The following is a 23,676-nucleotide window of genomic DNA, read 5'->3' on the forward strand; positions in this document are numbered from 1 at the left end:
ACACTGATGACAATTAAGATTCTGTGGAGACCTCACCCTAAGTCAGCTCCTCACCCAGCTCAGCAGAGTAAACAAAGCCAGGGCAACCCCAAATTTGGGTGAAGAGGCCCAAGAATCCCACCCAGAGAAGAGCAGAAACACTCACCTGGCCACAGGCTCCACAATGCTGGTGCCAAGCTGTGCCCTGCTTCCTCCCTCTCCTCTATGCCCCCATCCCCACCACCCCACACAAACATCCAGGAGTCAGCCTGAAAGCATACCTATTCGCTGCACAGCGTGGACAATTGTAGAACCACTCCCGATTCCCAGCACTTGGTTATTCTGCAAAAAAAGGAGGAGGGAAATCCAAGACTTATTAATACCGTGTTTCACTCCCTTCTCCAGCCCACTTCCTTAGAGCTATAAAATTATTAGGAACAGCAATTCACCAACTTGGGTGCAAGGTACTGTGCCCACAGAAACATAATCACTGAACCTCAAAGCTGTACTATGTCCTGGTGCCCAGTGGCAATTTATCAGCAGAGCCCTCCTCCTTTCATTCCTGACAATGACATCACCATTTCCTCCTGTAAAAAGATAAACTGAAGCCTATTAAAAATTTTAAGCATTTATTTCAGCAAAAATCAATTTGAATTGGGCAGCACTCAGTCTAGCAGGCAGAAGGGAGCTCTGAGGAGCTGTACAAAATTAAGACTTTTATAGCAAGAAGCAAGCGGGGACAAGGAAGTTATATTGGGCAAAAAAGCAAGCTGGTTATTGTAAAGTTACTTCCCTTTAGGGGACGGCAGGGGTCTACCAGGCAGATGACCTCAATAGTGCTGATAAGGTGATTCCTGATTGACTGAGCTAAGATTCCATTTCCGGGAGAGCCAAAAGTGTAACTAGGTATTGTTTGGTGACGCGGGGCTTGGCATAAGCGACTCCATTTTGGGTCTGTTGTCTCATTTTTAACACTCCCTACCTCTTATCAGCACAAAAGATTTGGCTTATTTACAACATAGAGCAACTTAAGTCAGCCTCACAGAAATGGCCTGCAGATGGACGCTGAACGATTTTTGGCCATCCCCGGGAGCACGATCAGAAAGGAAAGACCCTAGGAGAAAAACAGCCTAGCTGAACGTTAAGAGCAGAAAACAGAGGTTTCTGGCTTCAGCGACTTTTCACACAAGTTTAACATCTACACGGTCCCCATCAAGTTGGTGGCATCACAGCGAACCTCAGAGACACATCAAGGCTACCATCCAGAGCTCCAGCCCAAGTCAACAGAAGAGAGTCTGAAGCAACCTTGAACAGCAAATCACGTCAACTCTGTCCGACTGATCCCAAGGGGTCCTCATTTTGCACAAGCCTGCTTCAGACAAAATGGGGAGAGGGTGAAGGCTTAGGTGGGAACATGAGAAACAGTCTTCATCTGCCATATAGGAAGCCACTCCTTGAGTACAACGGAGAAGAAACAGGCATCTTACTACTGAGCCTATTATCTTAAGAAAAGGGGGCAGGTACCTCAGAGTAGATCAGGGGCAGAGTAGGGGCCCAGCCAAGGTCAGTTAGACCACAAACGGCAAAACAAGGTCAGAGTACAAACAGTCAGGAACTAATGTGAAGCTTGGTTCCTAAGCAACTTCCTGGGAGTAATCTCCTGCCTGTTTAGGGCAAAACAGCTACAAGCCAAAGCTTAATTTCATCTGTTAAGCACCTACCAAGAAGATTCATAAATGTTAATATAAGTCAAATCTCACAACAACCCCTTGTGACCTCAAGGCCCTTAGCCTCACTTTAGAGATTTAATCCAACACCCTAAGGAAAAATTTAAGACTTAGAAATGAGCAAGAGATTATTAGACATACTTTCAATGAAATGCTGGAATCTGCAGGTAGTATCTGATCCTACAGGGGTGCGTGCCTTTGCTCAAAGTTTCAAAGTCACCAAATAACACCAAGGGGCCTTAAAACAGAGCTTGTGCTAGGTCAGGATTTCACCTGTGATGATGCCCTCAAGAAGGCAATGCATCCAATAGCCATTTAGCTACCTGGGCAAACCTCAATAGCAAGGTCTTCAAGACCAGTAAATACTACATCACAACACAAAATAGCTGAATATCAGAAAATGTACAAACCTTCAAGTAACGAGGAAATGTCTTCACTAGGTAGGCTCAACCTGACCTTCACACCCAACCTGAAGCTGTGAGCTCTAGCTATATAGTAATTCAACTGTCAGATTCCTCATTACCATACACTGCCATATACTCACGTCACCCAGCAGGCAGGTGGCACACACATGAACTTGGGTGAGTCCCACAAGCTCTGTGCAAGGCTCCTCCCTTGGCTTTTGAAAGAGGCCAGGAATTGCACAGGCCTGCCAGGCCCAAAGCTCCTCAACCCTGTGGTCCTGCTACCTTGCAATCAAATGACTGGCCAAGAATCAGTGTACCAGCCAAAGCCAAATAGATGTGGCCCAACAGCAGAAGGCTGCCAGGCAGGCTCTGCTGTAGGAGCAGGCTCCTCCTAATGGCAAGTACTGACAACAGGTCATACGTGCAACATCACAACTTGGGTCACCTTGTCCAGTAGGGTAACCTCTTCTGTTGACCAACTGGAACCACTGCCCACCAACTCCTTCAAGCCAAGCCAGCCAAAAAGCTAAGCCCAGGCTCCAAAGAGAACAAAGGAGGCTAGGGACCTTCAGGAGAGCATGGCCCTGCATGGTGACCCATCCTGCAACAGGCACATCTGAGTCCCGGGTGGCTACCCAAAGGCTTCAGCTGAGAACTCTCCAAGTTTTCCACCCACCCAGAAATGCAAGTAGTCACCAATGGGCTAGGGAGATTCACCCCACAACCTCCATATTCGTGTCCACACTCCGCATAATTCATCAAGCATTTACTGGGAAGGCCCCACTGTGACCAACACGGAATGAAAATAAGGTTAACTACCCTCCAGAAGCTTACCCTTCAGGGAACTGGGAGACGCACATACACATAACTAGACCATAAAGACACCTAAGAGGCATAAGGCACCTAGGAGGTATGGAGTGCTACAGAATTCAAGGGGAGAGCTGCTTCCCCTACAAGACTAAGGAAAAACTGAAAGGAAGAATGGCCTTTGAACCAAACCCTGAAGGACATATATGATTTTAATAGGCAAAAGCAGCAGACAAGAAAAAGCACTCTTGGTCAAGGGTTTTGATATTAAAACACACACTCTATGCCAGCAGTCTGTCCTTTCCAATGTTCTGGTACATGGGAGAGAAGGGAGCAGAGAAGGAAACAAGACTGTGGGCTTAAACACAAGAACCAGAGCCTCTCATCTGTGTATCCCCTCCACCTGCCTCAGTACTGGTTGACAATAGATGCTCCTGATGTGTCTTATGGAGGTTAGGACGAGGCCACCTGAGGGGCACAGTGACAAGAGTAGATTAAAGCTTCAGAAGATGGTAATGCACCACTTGGGTGGTCGACAGAGGGGACGAGATAAGGGCAACTGCAATCTTCTGGCCATGAGGAGAGCCTAAACCGGGAAAGTTGGCAGGCCAACAGGAAGGGTCAGTTCTAAGAACATTCCAAAGGTGGAACCAACAGGACCTCGCACACAACCTAGCTTGATAAACTTACACAAGTGAGTATGAAACGGAGCAGGACCCTATGGGGTCCTCCCGTACAAATCCTTTCCGTGTCCTTCGCTTCCTGTTTGTAGGAAATAGGCTTCTTTCAGCCTCCTTGACCTCCCCTGAGTTCCAAAGGGCAGATTCAAACAGTTGCTAATCCGGGAAGGAAGGGACTGCAGAAACCAGGGAGGTGCAGTCAAGACAGGCAAGGTCCCGGTTCCTTCTCAAGGAATATACAAAACAATACAACTCTGAGTTCCTGTAAGGGAACTAAGGCCCCACCCAGGTGGAAGATGGTAAATTCACGCTGGGCGAAAGACTTCCGGCTAACCGTCACCCAGTTACCTCACCATCAACCAATCAGAAGAAAGTCTGCACTCAGGGGAAGATAAGACTCTGAACGCCCCCTCCCCAAATGATTAACTGCGATTAACTTCCCCTTTCTCCCCTGGAGTTGATCCTTGGGAGTCTGCCTTCTCCCCAGGTTGCCGGCCTCCAGAATAAAGTAACCTTTTCTTTCCAACCAACACTTGTCTTTGGAGGGGTGAGCAGCCAAACCTGGGTTGTGTAACAAGTAAACAGTTTCAAGACACGAAGTGCTAAAGGAAAACTCGGCCTTAGATGGAAAAAAGGATAGGATACCCCCTGGAGAGAGCAGCTAAGCCTTGACAGTGAGGTACGGGACTATGCTCAATAAACCTGTGGTTCTGAATTAAGTTATCTTGTCTGCAAAGTATCCAGGACCAGCCTCTCCTCCTCCCTTTAACCACATTTCTGACCACCACACCAACTACCTACACATAGTAGGCACTCAACAAATACCTGCAATGAATGAATCAAAGTTACAAAGCAGAAAATACAAAATTCAAGTAGTGTTGGCATCTCAGAAAAGAAGTTTGAAAAGGAAAGTGGGTGTAACAGATTGGGCTGAGTGCCCCCAAAAGGCCTATGACGATCTCCCCAGGATTGCCTGGTAACTTCATGCAATAATGTGGCCAGAATCCAGTGTTTTGCGGCTCTGGCCTAAGGTGGGAGCTTGCAGATTGTAATTTAACCAAATACAAAATAATAAAACAATGGTCAGGGAGGGGCGTGCCACCAAACAGGAATGCAAATAGGTTAACAGGAAATGTAATACATGGGTCTTTTCTAATTGTATAGATCTCATTTATCCATTACATTTATCCATTATGATTCACTTTATCCGGGCATTTTGAAATTTCAGCTTACCGTCCCAATTTTGCAGCTGAGGCACGTGAATCCCAAAAGGAGAGCCAGATTACACATTTTACATTATCTCTGTGAATTCCCACAGAAAATCCTATTGCTAACCACACTATTAAACCAGAACAGAGCAGCTGTGTAACAGGTGGAAGGGCACTGGAACGGAAGTCACTCGGTTTGGGTCCTGGAGGATCCTTGGTCATTCCTCCTACAGAACACGCTGAGCCAAAGGTTACCACACTCGCCCCTCCCACTTAGCCAGGCGGTGGGAGGATCAAACATCTATCTAGGCAAAATAACTTTGTACACGAAAGCATTACCAAATGTAAAGAATAAAGAACCATCACTAGAGAAAAGGGAATCTGATACCACTTTCCAGGAAGCAGAAAAGAAAGACTAGAAGCCAATAAAGTCAAGGAAACTCCACCTAAGGGCAGAGATACTCAACTTGGCCGCCGGTATTACAATTAAGATAACTGCTGACAGCAAATGAGCTCGGGTTAAAAGACTCCACCCAAGAGGACCACACCCGCAACACAGCAAACAAGTAGGGCCACGACCTCGCCAAGTAAGAGCTAAACATCTCCACATCCCGACCTTAAAGAGGGTCCTCCAGACTTAAAGTGTCAAAAGGAGGAGGTTTAAGGTCTGGGTTTCTCCTCTGGCTCAGTCTCCTCTTCCCTCCAACAAGTACACTCAGGAGCGGGTGCGCGCCCAGCTAAGCACTTTCTTGGAGTAAAATTTCAAAACACTTTTAAAATCAGCCCCCCCCCCCCCCCGCGACTTCCCAGGACAGTGAAGCGAGTGAAGACCTCTCGCAGTCCCAGTCTCTTATTTGTTGAAAAGGAAGCCACACGCTAAGTCCCTACTAACCCCACTCCAAACATCAGACGCACACCACCAGGCTCCTGAGCTGCTCACCCTCACGTGGTTCTCCACGGCCGCGCGGCCCGCCAGCTTCTTGGCCTCCTCGGCCTTCGACATCGTGGAGGGGGCCGGGCAGACGCTGTTAGCGTCCCCGCCAGCTGTACTTGTGCTGCCAGCGCCGAACTGCGCCCGTCCCGGCAACTGCACGTGGGAACCCGGAACGCCCCAGCTGTTCCCACCTCCGCCAGAGGCCGCGCCCCCGGCCCGCCCGGGCAGCGGGGCCAGGACCCGCCCGTAGAGGGTGCTGAAGGGCCCGGGTCGCTGCATCCCGCCGCCCCGCTCCAGCCTCCGCCACGGTCCCACCCCCCGGCTCTGCCGGAAGTCTGGTAGCTGACGTACTAGGTCCGCGTCTGCTGCAGCGAGTGCCTTTCTGGGAAATGTAGTTCTACGGCTTCAGTGGCCTAAAGCCGTGCCCCAGCCTGGACTACCAGCCCCACAATGCTCCGCGACCGGGTTCGCAAATCTCGGCGAAAGGCATTGGTGCAACGGCTTGTACCGCCCAAGTAGCCCCGGTGGGGTCAATCCTGGTGATTTTTCTCTTTGCCCCAGCATCTGCGAAGGGAGTGTTAGACCTGACCCTGTTGTTTTTTCTAGAAGTAAGAACGTGGCGGTGGACGAGGCCTGAGGGCAGTCGCTCTTCTAGAGATGTCCTTTTGGGAGTGACTTCTCTAGACTGACGCCGCAGGGAAACGCACCTGGGGGCCCTGGCTCCCACTTTAGTCCATATTTAGGCCCCCCCCCGCCCCCCACCGCAGGCCCAAGGCTACAAATTAGAACGCCCAGCCTTAGATGTTGTTCTGCATTGGGCAGCGTTGGATGGCACGGTTTCCCTCCAGATGGAGCCTGGCTGGGAACATACGTGTGACCTGCAGAAACCCTGCAATACTTGTTGACTTAAAAAGGGCTTTCACTGAACCTAACAGCTTTCTCTTTTCTTCTCTACCTTTAAAGTATCTTGCTGTAGGTGTGGACGAAAAAAAACGCACGACGTAAGGGCAGTGACTTTCAGTTTTATTCTGGGACCTTACTAGGGACTCTAGCCTGGGAGATAAACCTCTCAGCTATGTGGAACTATTACGAAGAGATAGGGGAGGGGCCAGTATATATATATATATACACATATGTATACATTTATATGTATATGTATACATATGAATTTTTGATCTAGGAAATGTAGTTAAGCATACTTCTTGGTAAAAGATGACTGCTAATCATTAAAAATATATATATTGAATATATCTCAAGTTAATGATTTTAGTGCTTTCCCAAATATGGGAAGATCCAAGAATCTAGGGTCATTGAAATTCTTCCTTAGATATGCATTTAACTATCTAGGGGCCATGTATCCAAAACACAAAATGCTTCATACTGTTTTTCTTCATCCTGAATTCCCCTCAGGGTGCACTGCTGGTGGGGCAACTGCAGGATTGAGACTTAGCCCTTCGTGTAACTGGATGATGAGTGGGACTCTTTGTCCTTTTGTTTGTTTGTTTACAGAGGGAATAGGGAGGGTCAGAGAATTCTTATTGTCCCCATTTTACAGGTGAGAAAGCTATTGCTAACACCAGCCATATAAACTACTTAGAGGTCTTTAAAAAGCACTAGCCTTTGTGCTACTCCTCCAAGTTGGTGGAATCCATTCTGTCTGCCATGAATTCATCTCCTTCAAAGTCACTTTTCAGGTCTTCTCCCTCTTCTGTGTGCAAGGCACCGGTAAAAGTTGTGTTATCGCCCTGGTCACCTGGATTCTCTTTGCCATGACCCCTGAGGCTGTCAGCCCCTGCACCTTCTGAAAGGAAAATCAAAATGGAGTCGGTAAGAGAGTTCTCTAAGATGGAGTCAGGAGGCCGTTGGGGAAGTGTGATTTATGCACATCTAAGCTGACCACTTTCTGTCTTAAAGCAGGCATTCAGGACATCTGCCAGAAGCTCGGGATACTTATCAGACCCTTACCCTAAAATAACTCCAGACAGCCTATCTACTTATTGGGACCCTTACCCTAAAATAACTCGTGACAGCCTAGTCTTTCAGGACAAATATTTTCTTACCTGCATTGAGAATCAATTACAATTCTTGCTAGACAACTCTAATAACCTTGTGGTTTTGTCCGTATAAGCTCCTGGCTTTTTCTCTTCCCCAGAACACTCTTGAATTTTACCTGAATCTGTGTCTCCCGAATTGCAATTCTTAAGACCCCAAATAAAGCTCCTTCTGCTTGACAGCCTCGATACTGATCCCACTACAATCGCCCACCAATAGTTCAACCACCTCCACCTTGGCCTGCAGGAGGGAAAGTTATTTGAGGTGATACTTGAATCCTACGTTTTAGGCAGAATTTGGAAATTAGCGCAAAGTTCTGGCTGAGATGCAGGAAAAAAGAAAAATACGTGCATCTTCACTACAGTTGGTCTCTACAAACTTGTGGCCTCTCCTGCATCCTCTTGGGGGCAGTCTCCCCCCCTTCAGATTTCTCCATCAAAAGGTTACTGGAGCAAATATCAGTGCCAATCTCTGCTTTACCCACCTCACTCCCCACCGCCCCCAGCTGCCCCCAGTCTCCAGCATTTGAACTGGGGCTTCCCACCATCTTGATTGCTCTGCCTGTCTGTCTGTCCCTCTCTGCACTGCCAGCTCCATCTTATTCTTTAGACTCAGCTGAAATCCACCTCCTCAGAGAAGTCCCCCTGACTACCCTATCTAAATTGGGTTCCCACCCACCCATCCTCTATCACTTTACCAGTGTTTCCTTTCATTCATAGAACTTTCCTTGATTATTTATGTTTACTTGGTTTTGTATTTGTTTGTCATCTGTCCTCTCTAGAAAATAATATTCTGGGAGTTCCCTGGCGGTCCAGTGGTTAGGACTTCGACACTTTCACTGCCATGGCCCTGGGTTCAATCCCTGGTAGGGGAACTAAGATCCTGCAAGCCGTGTGGCGTGGCCAATAATAATAATATTTCTGAGAAGAGGGAATTTGCTTTTTTTCCACTACAGTATCCTCCGTGTGTCTGACATGTAGATGGTCCGTAACAAATACCTAAAGCATGACTAGATAACGGATACATTTCATGCCTAACCCCACACTTCACCTTCAGCTGTACAGAATTTCAATTCCTGCACACACGCTCTTACCTCCATGTCTTGAAAACACTGTACTCTTCTCTCAGATGTTCCTAAGGTCTCCACTCTTGTGCATGTTACTCTGTAACCCTGAACCCCACTGCTTCCGGGGTTGGCTGCCCTTCTGTGCTTCCACTCACCTCTACCCTCTCTGTGATAGTTCACCTTGCTCTATTCATGCGACTGTCTCTCTCAAAAGATTGTGAGACTGTGTCTCTTGATAGCACAGACAGTCTATTCCTCATAGAATGAACAGTGCCTGGCTCAATATTTTGGGAGTAAGCAGTGTTCTAAAAGGTCCACCTGTCTGTGCCTCTGTTTTTGTTTCTTTTCTTTCTTTCTTGTCTCTCCTCTCTCCATCTTGCAATCATTTCTCACTCCTGCCTTCACTTTTAACCCTTCTCCTTAGGTCTGCCAGTGGTACCCAGTGACTCTCACGGCCAATCTGAAATTCCACTGGCGGCTCTTGGGGCTGAGATTATGCCGACCCTTAGAATAGTTTGAGTATTGTGTTCCTATGACGCTTTGCATTTGCATATGTATTAATAACAGGCACCATGCTAAATGCTTTGCGGATGTTATCACATTTAATTTTAACAGCTCCAAGAAGTGGGTACTCTTATCCCCATTGTTCAGATAAGACATGAAAGAAGTCCTGACTGACCCACGGTCACACTGCTCATAGGTGAAGTTGGGCTGCAAACCTTCAGTGACTCTAGGATCAAACTTTGATCTAACAGAATCACCTAGATGGATATGTATTAATTGTCTTCCCACACACAGTATAGCCCTAAACTTTGTATAAACCACACAGGTAATGTTTTTTCTCTTTAAAGTCACAAGTAATAGCAACGGACCTTAAGACAAAATAGTTAATAAGGGAAAAAAGGAAGGAAAAACTCTATAAATGAAGAAGTAGTAACTGAAGGGAAGTCCAAGTTTTGGCTGCTAGACCGCTTTCAGGGTCTCACAGAGGGGGGATCAATCTGTGTTATAATCTTAACAAACCACTAAAAATTCTATTTCTTTCTAGATTAGTTGTACTGGCAAGAACCACATGGGGCTCATTTTCCCCTCTTTCATGGGCCCTAATATCCTTGGAAAAGAGTCTTCAGGGACAGAATGAAGGATCACAGAGCCCATTTTCCAGCACTATTATTGATGGTGAGAGGGAGGGCCTTGAGCACCTCACCTCCTTGATGGCTCCAGTGTGGTTCAGTCTGAGAGGAAACAAGGCACCTTGGCCACTCCCTCAATCCCAGGATGTAGGCTCCCCCAGGGAGATACACAGCCAGCATGCGTGCCTGCCTGGGCTTCAGCAAAGCAAGAAAAACTCTCTCCCTCCCCACTTCCCCACTTCCCTTTCCACTCCCTTCTCCCTATCTTTTTCTTCAGTGTGTTCATTTGGAAGGGGACTCCAGGTCCAGGGAAGACTGTCCAGATGCTGGGATGGACTTGAGGATCCTGACAGAGACTGGCGTGGGGCTAGCTCAAATACACCTCAGGCTAGAGTTCGGATTCCCCTAGTTTTATTCAGGAGTTAGACTCATTTAGAAATAGCTCACATTCTCTTAGCATCCAACTCCCACAACCTTAGAATGGGCCTTTGGAGCCTCAACCTGTGGCCTGACTTCCTTCATCCCGTTTCCACAAGAACAGGTTTATTGTCTACTAGTAATTTTGACTGAGATTTAAAGCATTGGAATAGAATGAGACCTTGTTATTTCTGATGGTCTAGTGATCAAAATGAGCCATGGTTAATATACCAGTGTTCTGACCTTGCTAGACACTTAGCACTAGAAGGAAGCATAGAGCAGGCCGTTTACCAAAAGCAAGTCTTCCTTCTGGTTGACCACATGGTCAAAAAATATGTCTAGGACAATTTCTTACTGCTGTGTGAAACCATTCCTTGCGTAAGGATCAAGCTGCCTTTTGAAATCTTTACAGCAATGGTTGTCAACTCGGAGTGATCTTGTCCCCCCACCGGGGGACATTTGGCAGTATCTGCAGACATTTTTAATTGTCATGACTGGCGGCTGCTACGGGGCAGAGGCCAGGGATGCTGCTACACATTCCACATGCACTGGTAGCCACAGAGAATTTTCCCACCCAAAGTGTCAGTAGTGCTGAGATTGAAAAACTCACCTTAAAGCAACCTCAAATGGAAATTCACAGGTGGGTCTTCTACCCCAAGCAGTTTGTTTCACCTGCTTCACCCAGAACTTTCACGTGATCGGCCTTCTCCAGTCCATCCTATTGCCAAACATCTCCCCACCTCCTATCACCACCACCCCTGTTGGTTGTCTCCTGTTCCCCAGAGTGCCCTCAGGAATTCACCTCTTCTCTTTGGTCAAGGTCGTCGCTCAGTTCCATTGTTCTTTTTCCTCTGGATGGAGCTGGAAGAGGCTTCACATCCCTGTGAGTTGAGGAGGGGTCGGAGGACAAGAAGGAACACAAGCTTTGCCTGGCGGGCATGGGAGGTGGGGGGAAACATCCACGAGAAGGTTCATCCTTTTCACACCGTCAGAGGGATCAGCTCTGGCCCTAATGCCTGCACTATTACCCCAAGAGCCTGTGTCTGTTCAGCCTTGAGCAGCACCAGCCTGGCTTACCAGGTACCCGGCCCCAAAGAAGGGAAGGATTTGTGTCCTTCTTAAAGAAGGAGGCTGGGGACTTCCCTGCGGTCCAGTGGTTAAGACTTTGCCTTCCAATGCAGGGGGTGCGGGTTCGATCCCTAGTCGGGGAGCTAAGATCCCCCATGCCTTGCGGCCAAAAAAACCAAAACATAAAACAGAAGCAATATTGCAACAAATTCAATAAAGACTTTAAAAATGGTCCACAGTTTTCAATGTGGTCCAACAGGTCCAAAATAACCTGTTCTGCCACTTCAGTGTACAAATGAGTCCTCCAGAGGAATCAGGGGCACTAAGGCTGGACCACACGTTTTAGCCATGGACCTTCACTCTCCCTCAGGTTCCTGCCCACTCCCAGGTCTTCCCTGATCGTTTAATAAAGTACCACTGCCCCAACCCTCAGCCCTCCAATCCCCACCTCGTGCCCACCAGATCATCCTATCCTGCTGTAACATCATCTCTTTAAGTAATCTGTTTCTTTGTGTATTGTCTGTATCCCCTATTTGTAGACTATAAGCAGAAAACTTGTCTTTCTTATTCACTGCTGGATACATGCACTTGCAGAATGAATGAATCCACAGCCCTTGGCCCCTCCTTTCCCTTCATCCCCCAACTCCCCGCCTTCAGCCTCACTGATGTGGAATAACCTCCCTCTTTATCAGCTTACAAGAATGTTTAAGAGTGTAAGAAATAGTTTTACCAAGAAATTATGATAAAACAATGGACCAAGATAACTCTATCCCAAATGTTTCTCCTGCATATCTGGAGCTGTTTGCTATGTATGAAGCACACTGTAGGCACTACTGGATGCTCTGCACAGTGTCTCTGATGTTTTTTACAGTAACTGTTTCCTTGCTGATTTCCCTGACTCAAGGCCCAGCCAGAGCTCAGAAGGGAGGGGCTTCTGGTAGAGACTGCTGGGCCTTGGTGTCACCACACATGTGCGCGGTTCAAGGAGGAGCTGAACAGACCTGAGGTCAGCCACTTCTGTTCTCCCCACTAGAAAAGCAGGACACCATGTCTTGAACACCATTTAGAGTGGCCGGACATACGTTCTAGTAATGAAAAAGGGAACTGCAGGAAAGGAGCACTGTTTTTATTATTACCGGGAGAATAAAAGCGAAAACTAGTCTTCTGAGCATGTTTTTCTTAAGTTGGTTAGAAAGTCCATGCTCTCCCAAGCTTCAATTTCTTCTAAATTATAATCTAAATATTTATTGGGTTTATGAATAACATGTTTTGATTATAACTTTTGAAAACAGACTTTATTTTTTAAAGCAGTTTTACATTCATAGTAAAATTGAGTAGAAAGTAAGATTTTCCACATACTCCCTGCCCCCGCACATGCATTGCTTTCCCCCATTATCAACGTGGTAATAAACATAGGGTAATCCCACACCAGAGTAATATATGTATTACCATTGATGAAACTACATTGACACGTCATTATCACCCAGAATCCATAGTTTGCATTACGGCTCACTCTTGATGTTGTACATTCTATGGATTTGGACAAATGTATAACGACATGTATTCACCATTGTAGTATCATATAGAATAGTTTCACTGCCCTAAAATCCTCCGTGCTCTGCCTATTCATCCCTCCTTCCCGCCATCCCTGGCAACCACTGATCTTTTGACCGTCTCCATAGTTGTGCCTTTTCCAGAATGTCCAGTAGTTGAGATCATATACTATGTAGTCATTGCAGATTGGCTTCTTTCACTTAGGAATATGCATTTAAGTTTCATTCATGTCTTTTCATGGTTGGATAGCTCATTTCTTTTCACACTGAATAATATTCCATTGTTGGGATGGACCACAGTTTATCCATTTTACCTACTGAAGGACATCTTAGCTGATTTCAGGTTTTGGCAATTATGAATAAAGCCGCTCTAAACATCCAAATGAAGGTTTCTGAATGGATATAAGTTTTCAGCTTCTTTGGGTAACTACCAAGGAGTGTGACTGCTGGATCATATGGTAAGAGGAGGTTTGGTTTTGTAAGAAATTGCAAAACTGTCTTCCAAAGTGCACATACCATCTTGCATTCCTACCAGCAGTGGTTGAGAGTTTCTTTCTCTCTGCATCCTCGCCAGCATTTGGAGTTGTCAGTGTTATGGATTTAGGCCATTCTAATAGGTGTGCAGTGGTATTTCATTATCGTTTTAATTTGCATGTCCCTGTTGACATATGTTTTGGAGGATCTTTTCATATGTATATTTGCCATCTGTAGATCTTCCTTGGTGCAGTGTCTTTTAAGGTCTCGGGCCCATTTTTAAAATCGGATTGTTTGTGTTATTATTGTTCAGTTTTAAGAGTTCTTCTTAAAGAACTTATTTTGGATATTTGTTATTTTGGATGATAACAGTTCTAACAGTTCCCTTTTTCTTTTTGGGCAAGCCTAGTGGCATTCGGGATCTTAGTTCCCCGACCAGGGATGAGCCGTGCCTCTGCAACAGAAGCGCGGACTGCTAACCACTGGACTGCCAGGGAATTCCCAATAGTTCTTTATCTGATATGTCTTTTGCAAATATATTTTGCCGGTCTGAGGTTTGTCTGCTAATTCTCCTGACAGTGCCTTTCACAGAGCAGAAAATTTTAATTTGAATTTGAATGAAATCTAGCTTATCAGTTCTTTCTTTCATGGCTTTTTCCTTTTGGTGTTGCATATAAAAAGTCATCGCCAAACACAAGGTTACTTAGATTTTCTCCTATGTTATCTTCTAGGAGTTTTATAGTTTTGCATTTCATATTTAGGTCTGTGGTCCATTTTTAGTTACTTTTTTTTTGCAGTACGCGGGCCTCTCACTGCTGTGGCCTCTCCCGTTGCGGAGCACAGGCTCCGGACGCGCAGGCTCAGCGGCCATGGCCCACGGGCCCAGCCGCTCCGCGACATGTGGGATCTTCCCGGACCGGGGCACGAACCCGTGTCCCCTGCATCGGCAGGAGGACTCCCAACCACTGCGCCACCAGGGAAGCCCTTGAGTTACTTTTTGTGAAGGGTGTAAGGTCTATGCCTAGATTAATTTTTTTGCATGTGGATGTCCAGTTTTCCAGAACCCTCAGACCTCATGGCCCCAGAAACCTCTGTTTGTTCCCCCTGGTTAACAGGTATACTTCCTGCTAGTAGACAACAAAAGCTAGGCTCAGGCTTTTTGGGAACTCAAAGCTTCCACTTTTTAGTGATGGAATACAGCTGGTGGATTTCTTAAGTACGTTTTTCCTATTTTATATAATTCCTATTATCCCAGTATGTTTGAGGTTACCTTGTATTATCCCCTTATATATTCACCTGGGGCCAAAAATATAGGCAGCACTGTACCTTACATATTTTATGAACGCCTTTAATTTTTACCCCAGAAGTGTTTGATATAAATGAGTTTAGGCGAATTTCCTGGCAGTCCAGTGTTTAGGACTCCACGATTCCACTGCAGGGGGCACAGGTTAGATCCCTGGTCGGGGAACTAGTCACCCTCTGTTCATTCAGATTATGCTCACTGTCTAGACCGGCCCATGCAATGTGCACCAGATGATAGAGCTGCCAGCAATGTCGGGGACTGCGCATTCCCTAGCACCCTACCCATTTAAACACAAGTTTCTTCCCATTATCAAGTCAAGTTTTTCCTCCCCTTATCAAGTCAATTTTTTCCTCCCCTTAAAGAAATCTCCCCTTCTTTGTCCCCGCAGAGAACACAGGTCTTTTCTTTCCCTTTTTCTTCTAGAATCTACTCAGCTTCAGCAGAAGGTTTCCATTCAGTTGCCTCGCATATTCCCTCAGCAGATATTTGTGGAGCAATTCCTATGGGCTGGATGCTGCTCCAGGCACCAGGAATGCAGCAACGGGCCACACAGACAAAAGCCCGTCATTCTGAAGCTCTCGGGGGAGGCTGGGTTCCTGCCTCCATTGCCAAGGCCGGGGCATATCTTCCAATGGAAATGATTCCATTTCCTCAGCACCTCAAAGGTAGATGATGCTGTTAAAAGAAAATTCTCCAAAAAAGATGAAGTATGACCCCGATACAGGGTTTTTTGGTTTTTCTCTTTGCCTACTTTCTTTCTTTCTTTTTTTTTTTTACAGTGTGCGGAATATAGTCATTATTTTTTTTAATTTTTAAATGTTTTTCTTGAGGTATAGTTCATTTATAATGTGTTTCAAGTTTACAGCAAAGTGATTTGGTTATACATGCATATATTTGTATTTATATATACATGTATATATATATTCTTTTTCAGATTCTTTTCCATTATAAGTTATTACAAGATATTGAGTAGAGTTATGTATTTATTTATATATATAGTTATTTATATATAAATATTTTTATTTACATTTATATATAAATATTTTTATTTATATATAAATATTTATTATATATTTATATATATACATATATCTGAATCACTTTGCTGTACAGCAGAAATTAACACATTGTAAATCAACTATACTTCAATAAAATAAATTTTTTAAAATTAGGGTTGAAGAAAGAAATGGATGCTAGGAACTTGAAAACAGCACATGGCTGCCACGCATGGGAGTACAAAGATTATCAGCCTTTTGCTTTGTATCCACTGAGTTTAGGCTTATTGTATCTGTGTTTTCATAGTAGGCTGTTCCAAATTCTTTTTGGAAACAGGTGGAGTTATAAATACATGAGACAATCCGTCAAATATTAGAATGGGTTGGTATCTCTCGCATACCCAGCTGGCATCTCTCGCGTACACATCTACCATCTGCTAGTGTCAGGGATATGATCAGTGAGTGAGCAAGTGGCAAAGGGAAAAAAATAGCTGCAATCAATTCACTTTGTTATAAAGCAGAGACTAACACACCATTGTAAAGCAATTATACTCCAACAAAGATGTTAAAACAATAGCTGGAATTAAAATATTTTTGTAGCCAATTTCCATCATGGATATTTTATACAAAATAAAGGAAAGCTGATCTGCAATGCTTTCTGACATAGACCCACACCGGGGATGTCTCTATCTCCCTGCAGGTGATAGATTTAAGCAACCAATAAGCAAGAACCATTGCAATGAATGAATTAACAAATTCTGAGCTAGGATTTTAAGAAGAGTCCTCTCTCTCTCTCACTCTAGTCAGTTAATTACTTTTACCTACAGGTCTTACGTCCTTGATAACTCTCAGACGCGGCCCCTTTCCCTGTGTCTGAGGGGACCTTCCTGTTCCAGCATCTAGATTACTGCAACAGCTTCGTAGCTTCTCTCCTTCCTCATCCTCAGCTCCCTTCCGCAGTCATCAGAGCAATTTTTAAAAAACAAATCTGGGGCTTCCCGGTGGCGCAGTGGTTGAGGGTCCGCCTGCCGATGCAGGGGACACGGGTTCGTGCCCCGGTCCGGGAAGATCCCACATGTCGCGGAGCGGCTGGGCCCGTGGGTCATGGCCGCTGAGCCTGCGCGTCCGGAGCCTGTGCTCCGCAACGGGAGAGGCCACAGCAGTGAGAGGCCTGCGTACCGCAAAAACAAACAAACAAACAAAAAAACCCAAATCTGATCATATTATCCCTGTTTAAATCTTGATGGCTCCCCATCGTTTTCAAGATGAGTTCCAAACGTCTTAAGGCATGCCAGGGCTTCCCAGGAGCTGACCTTGACCTTTTCCTTCAGCATCCTCCTCTCTCAGTAGCACCCTCACTGCCTAAGCACCAATCATAGCCAGCCAACAGAGTTCCCCGGTGTACCCCTCCCCTCCCCACTCCCACTTCATCCTCTTCTGGCTAACACCTGGTCATCCTCTAAGACCTGGCTCAGGCCTCACTTCCTGAATAAACTCATCATAGTACTTTTCACACTGATATACATGTGTTTGCCCACTAAAGGGCAAGCTCCTTGATTCAGAGCCTAGAGCCTGCATCTTCTCTGTCTGTGTCCACAGGGCTTTACAGTGGCCCAAGGTAAGTGCTCAGTATGTGGTTCCTGGATGATGAATAGACAAAATCAGCATGTTAAGATTATGGTACAACCCAGAAATTGTATAATAGCTTACAATTTATTAAAATATGATTTAACATATGCAGCATATCTGATTTAACTTATAACATCATATAGCAACGGTAATGATGCGATGGGAAGAATAAAGAATTGAGTTAGAACACACCACTATGTGTAAAATAGATAAACAATAAGGACCTACTGTATAGCACAGGGAACCATATTCAATATCTTATAATAACCTATAATGGAAAAGAATCTATCTACCTATCCATCTATCTATCTATCTAAAATGGAATCACTTTGCTGTACACCTGATCAAGTATAGGTGTAGATCAAGTATACTTCAGTTTAAAAAAAACCGAGTTTCAAGAATCGATTTTTAGTCCTGTCTCTGTCACTAACAGGTAGACGCTGCCTGCATTTCTTGGCTGACGGCTCCTTCCTACAACACTCCAATATCTTGGTTTTGCAGTCACATTTCCTACTACTCACTCTGATCTCCTCGACTCCTGTTATTAGGAGCCTTGTGACTACACCCGACCCACATGGATAATCTAGGATAATCGCCTCCTCTCAAGAACCTTAATTTAATCACATCAGCAAAAATCTCTCTTGTGATACTGAGGCAGGAGGTAGATGGGCCCCAGGCTGAGCAGCTGGAGTTTGTCGCCTGTGGACAGATATTCCAAGATGAAGAAGAGGAGGAGCTGAGCCCTGCCCAGATAAGAGACCACATACTTCTCATTCTCAAGGTCAAGGAGACCCTCCCGACTACACAGGCGCAGAAAGGCTCCTTGGAGGTCAAAAAGGGAGTGATGTTCAACCTACCCATAGGCCTCTTCACTAGAATCCATCTTGACTAAGAGATGCGCAGGCACACATGGGAGGACCCTGAGATAAACCAAATACAGACTCAGAACCAGGCAAAGCAAGATGATTAGCCAGAGGAAACCTGGAAGGAATGCCCCGTAAAAGTGATTCAAACTACCACCAGGGCGCTCTCTCTCTCTGAGCCCGCCCACGTGTCTATCCACACGTACTCTTTTTCCTTCTAATAAGCATTTTAACTTGTTTCACTAGCTTCCGTTTCTTTGTGGAAATTCATTTTCTGAAAAGCTGTATGGGCCAGGGCCTTGTCACTGGCCCCTGGTCTAGTGGCCAGGACTCAGTGCTCTCACTGCCGTGGCCTGACTTCAGTCTCTGGCCGGGAATGGAAATCTTGCTTCAAGCCGCTGCAAGCCGAGGCCACCCAAGATCAATACAAGGGTACAAGGTAACATTCACAGGATCCAGATATTAAGATGTGGACATCTCTGACGGGCTGCTATTCAGCCTACCGCAAATAACCATAAGAAAACAACGGCAAACGTCAATGTAAACCTCACACTTTTAGAAGACTACTGAAAGAAAAACCCCTTTTGCCTCTCTGCTCTATTACTCTCAATACTTAAAAAAAAATTTTTTTTAACTTATTTTATTTATTTATTTTTGGCCACATTGGGTTTCTGTTGCTGTGCACGGGCTTTCTCTAGTTGTGGCTGTAAGGCCAACTGGCCCGAGGCAGGGTAACGCAATCAGATTCACAGGTTGCATCAGACCGAAACTCTCCAGACCACCCAGTTCCAGAAACTGACCTGGAGACTCTCCGGACCACCCAGTTCCAGAAACTGACCTGGAGACTTTCCGGACCACCTAGTTCCAGGAACTGACCTGGGGACTTTCCACCCGGCCCAGCCTTCCCGCCTTTCGAGGGGCGGGACTAACGGTCCCCCAGGATACCCGAAAAGACCACCAAATAAGGAATACCCTGCGCCCTCCCGGATTCACCACACCCCTTCCCCTTCTTCCCCTATAAAATCTTGCCCAACCCTCGCCCGGTTGCGACTTCTCTGGCCCCTTTCTCTCGGACCAGTGAACCTCGCCCGGGAGCGCTCCCTAATAAAGCTCACTTGAAGCTTTCCTCTGTTTCGCGGTGCCGTTTGTTAAGATCCGACCTTACATTTGGTGCCGAAACCCGGGAGGGGTACCAAGCCCCGCGGGTTACCATGCGGGCCGCTCCTCCCCTCCCCCAGGAGACAACCAGGGAACCTCTACTCATCCACCCGATCCGGCAGAAAACGGGGTAAGTCCCCCTCCCTTGTTCCCTCCGACCCTCAGAGTCCCTGCCCACCGGACTCCCTGCCCTTAATCGCGGCCGCGTCAGGGACTCCTCCGTCCTCTCTCCGGGCCTCGGGCAACTGTGGAGACGTCCCGATCGCCTGACTGCCCTCCGACCTGCCGTGAATTGGAGACTGAGACCAGGGACGCCTCTCTCCCTCTCCATACACTCAGGGACAGACTGGGGGTCATGGGAACCTCACAATCGAAACCAGATCCTAAGACGCCCCTGGGGTGTCTCTTAGCCAATTTTACAGCCCTCGGTTTCTCCCAAGATCTCCGTAGCCGATGGCTTATCCTCTAGACAATCAATCCAAATGGCCTCCTGAAGGGACTTTCGATTTTAACATCCTCCGTGATCTAGATAATTACTGCCGCAGGACGGGCAAATGGTCTGAGGTCCCCTATGTCCAGGTTTTTTGGTATTTGCGCTCCCGCCCCTCCCTTTGCGTCAATTGTTCTACCTCTCAAATCCTCCTTGCCAAACAAACATCTCCTCCATCCAAAACCTCAAGCCCCTTGGATTTCTCCCCACTAACCGACCCTCCCGAATCTCTTACCACTCCCCACTTCAGAACTCCTCTCCATCCTCCACCCTACCCTGAGGTGGTCCCTCCTCCTCCCGAACCCGCTCCGGCCCCTCCAACCGCTCTCCCGCCTCCCTCAACGGTTTCTCCTCCCACGCCCCTTGCTTCGCCAATTAGTGCACGTACACGCGCTCACGACTCCTAAGATGCAAATCTCCTGTGCCCTCTGAGGGAGGTAGCAGGAGCGGAAGGATTAGTTAGAGTTCATGTTCCCTTTTCCCTCCAAGATCTCTCTCAAATAGAAAAGCGATTAGGCTCCTTTTCTGCCGACTCTTCCCGCTACATCAAAGAATTTCGCTACCTCTCTCAAGCTTACGATCTAACCTGGCACGATATCTTTGTGATCCCATCTTCTACTCTGATCCCTGACGAGAGGGAAAGAATTCAAACTGCTGCTCGAAACCGTGCAGATCAGGTTCACCTTACCGACAACTCCATGCCCGTCGGAGCGACTGCCGTACCCGGCACCGATCCAGGCTGGACTTATCAGGATGGCCAAGATGGCCGCCGTAAACGCGACCTCATGATCCAATGCCTCCTGGCTGGCATGCAGGCCGCCGCTCATAAGGTGGTCAATTTTGAAAAACTAAAAGAGATAACCCAAGACCCTAACGAAAATCCAGCTATCTTTCTCAATCGCCTTACAGAGGCCTTAACTCTCTACACCCGGCTGGATCCCGACACCCCGGCAGGGGCAACGGTCCTAGCCACCCATTTTATCACCCAATCAGCCCCGGACATCTGAAAGAAATTAAAACGGGCAGAAGACGGCCCTCAGACCCCTATTCGAGATCTGGTAAAGATGGCCTTTAAAGTCTATAATGGCCGTGAGGATTTGGCAGAATCCAGCCGACAGGCTCGGATGCACCAAAAGTGGCTCACCAAACCCAAGCTCTTGTAGCCGCCCTAAGGCCGGCCATCTCCCATAGATCACAGCATCCACGGGGTCCGCAAAAGGCAACCCCGCCGGGGGCCTGCTTCAAATGTGGAAAAGAAGGCCACTGGGCTCGCCAATGTCCCAATCCCCGACCTCCTTCTAAGCCCTGTCCCAGCTGCGGGCTAACGAGCCACTGGAAGAGTGACTGCCCTACGACTGGCCCTCCCTCAGCGTCTCCACACGGGGGGCAGGCCGACCCAACGGCATTACCACTCGAACTGCTGGGATTGGCTGATGACTGACAGCGCCCGGACTCGAAGACCCCCATCACCCTCGCCGAGCCCAGGGCAACGCTACATGTAGCGGGTATCTCATTTCTGGTGGACACGGGGTCTACCTATTCGGTCCTGCCTACTTATTCCGGGCCAGTTTCTCCTTCCCAGATCTCGGTCATGGGTATCGATGGCAAACCATCCTTCCCACTCCAGACCAGTCCACTCCCATGTCATATCGAAGGACTCCCTTTTACTCATTCCTTCTTAGTCATACCATCCTGCCCAGTTCCCTTGCTAGGCCGAGATGTCCTTTTCCACATAGGGGCCTCCCTCCAGCTGGTTAGACTTGACCCTAAGGTCCCCTCCTCCCAACTCCTGCTTCCTCTTCTCGGCCTGTCTCTAGAACCCTCCCCCTCCTATCCCCCTCTTCCAATCACACCGAATCCAATCAATCCCCAAGTCCGGGATACTTCTAAGCCCATAATAGCAACACACCATTCCCCCGTTCTCATCCGCCTAAAGGACCCCTCCAAATTTCCATCAAGACCCCAATTTCCCATCTCTGAGACTCACCTTAGGGGCCTACAACCTATTATCACCAGACTCCAAAACCAGGGACTCCTTATCCCCACTGACTCTCCCTCCAACACCCCCATCCTGCCTGTCCACAAGGCCTCTAGGGATTATCGCCTGGTCCAGGATCTCCGACTAATCAATGAGGCCATAATTCCTCTCCACCCAGTAGTCTGGATCCCTAACTTTGCTCTCCTCGCTAAACCCTTATATCTAGCCGCTAAAGAAACCCCTCAAGGACCCCTCACCTCTCCTTCCGCCGTTCGACAGGCCTTTCTCACCCTCCATAACGCTCTGATATCTTCTCCTCCCCTTTCTCTGCCCAACCCAAACCGACCTTTTCACCTTTTTGTGGATGAACGGGCCGGAATAGCCACTGGACTCCTTGCCCAGCCTGTAGGGCCTTCCTACCGCCCCGTGGCTTACCTCTCCAAACAGCTAGACCCAACCATTCGGGGATGGCAACCATGCCTTCGGGCCCTAGCAGCGCAGCCGAACTGACCAAACACTCAAACTGCCTCTGTCCCACCCACTAACCGTGTTTTCCTCCCACCGGCTGGTCGACCTCCTAGGCCACAAGTCTCTCTCCCTCCTGGGCCCCTCCCGCATCCAGGAGTTCCACCTACTGTTCATTGAAAACCCTGCTATCTCCCTCGACCTCTTCCCCCCTGCCTAAACCTGGTCTCCCTCTTGCCTATCTCCGATACCGGGACCTCCCCTTCCCACTCCTGCCCCCAAGTCGTAGAGGCCCTCAGCCCGCCGAGAGAGGGACTCTTTGACACCCCTCTTTCAAAAGCGGACCGCACCCTCTTCGTAGCATGCTTGCTCCCTGTTTTCTTAGGTTCCTTCGCAGGCGCATGGAGGAAGTCTCTCGGGTGGCCACAAACCAAATGCTCCTCGGTCCTTACACCTTGCTTCCTACAGAACCCCCCACTGGTCTCCCCTAAGCCTCGGACCTCTGGTCGCCTGACTCCCCTTTAGACGCCCCCATTCAGCATGAAGTAGCCAGAGATCAGAAAGCCACCCCATTAAACCAAAGATGTCGGGATGTAAGGCCAACTGCCCCGAGGCAGGGGAACACAATCAGATTCACAGGTTGCATCAGACCGAAATTCTCCAGACCACCCAGTTCCAGAAACTGCCCTGGAGACATTCTGGACCACCCAGTTCCAGGAACTGACCTGGGGACTTTGAACCCAGCCCAGCCTTCCCGCCTTTCGAGGGGCGGGACTAACGGTCCCCCAGGACACCCGAAAAGACCACCAAATAAGGAATACCCTGCACCCTCCCAGATTCACCACACCCCTTTCCCTTCTTCCCCTATAAAATCTTGCCCAGACCTCGCCCGGGTGCGACTTCTCTGGCCCCTTTCTCTCAGAACAGTGAACCTCGCCCGGGACGCTCCCTAATAAAGCTCACTTGAAGCTTTCCTCTGTTTCGCGGTGCCGTTTGTTAAGATCCGACCTTACAATAATAAGGCGACAGACACCCCAAAACACACCACCAGAGGTGGACCTGCCCACCAGAAAGACAAGGTGCAGCCTCATCCACCAGAACACAGGTACTAGTCCCCTCCCCCAGGAAGCCCACACAACCCACTGAACCAACTTTAGCCACTGGGGACAGACACCAAAAACAACGGAAACTACAAACCAGCAGCCTGCAAAAAGGAGACCCCAAACACAGTAAGATAAGCAAAATCAGAAGACAGAAAAACACACAGCAGATGGAGGAGCAAGATAAAAA

At 47.6% G+C, this 23,676-nt stretch overlaps 1 protein-coding gene across 1 annotated transcript in view; it reads right to left on the minus strand.

Annotated features, from left to right (window-relative positions):
* RPIA (ribose 5-phosphate isomerase A) overlaps positions 1 to 6,025 on the minus strand; it is a 30,013-nt gene extending 23,988 nt beyond the window's left edge. The window contains exons 1-2 of the mRNA XM_029232445.1: positions 5,749 to 6,025; positions 261 to 321 (exon numbers count right to left, since the gene is read on the minus strand). Coding sequence (XP_029088278.1) covers positions 261 to 321; positions 5,749 to 6,021 — 334 coding nt within the window. The 5' untranslated portion in view covers positions 6,022 to 6,025. The remainder of the gene's footprint in view (positions 1 to 260; positions 322 to 5,748) is intronic.
* Positions 6,026 to 23,676: the final 17,651 nt, after the last annotated feature.

The sequence above is a fragment of the Monodon monoceros genome, unplaced genomic scaffold (assembly GCF_005190385.1).
Source record: "Monodon monoceros isolate NGI ecotype Baffin Bay Population unplaced genomic scaffold, NGI_Narwhal_1 Super_Scaffold_19, whole genome shotgun sequence".
Lineage (NCBI taxonomy): Eukaryota > Metazoa > Chordata > Mammalia > Artiodactyla > Monodontidae > Monodon > Monodon monoceros.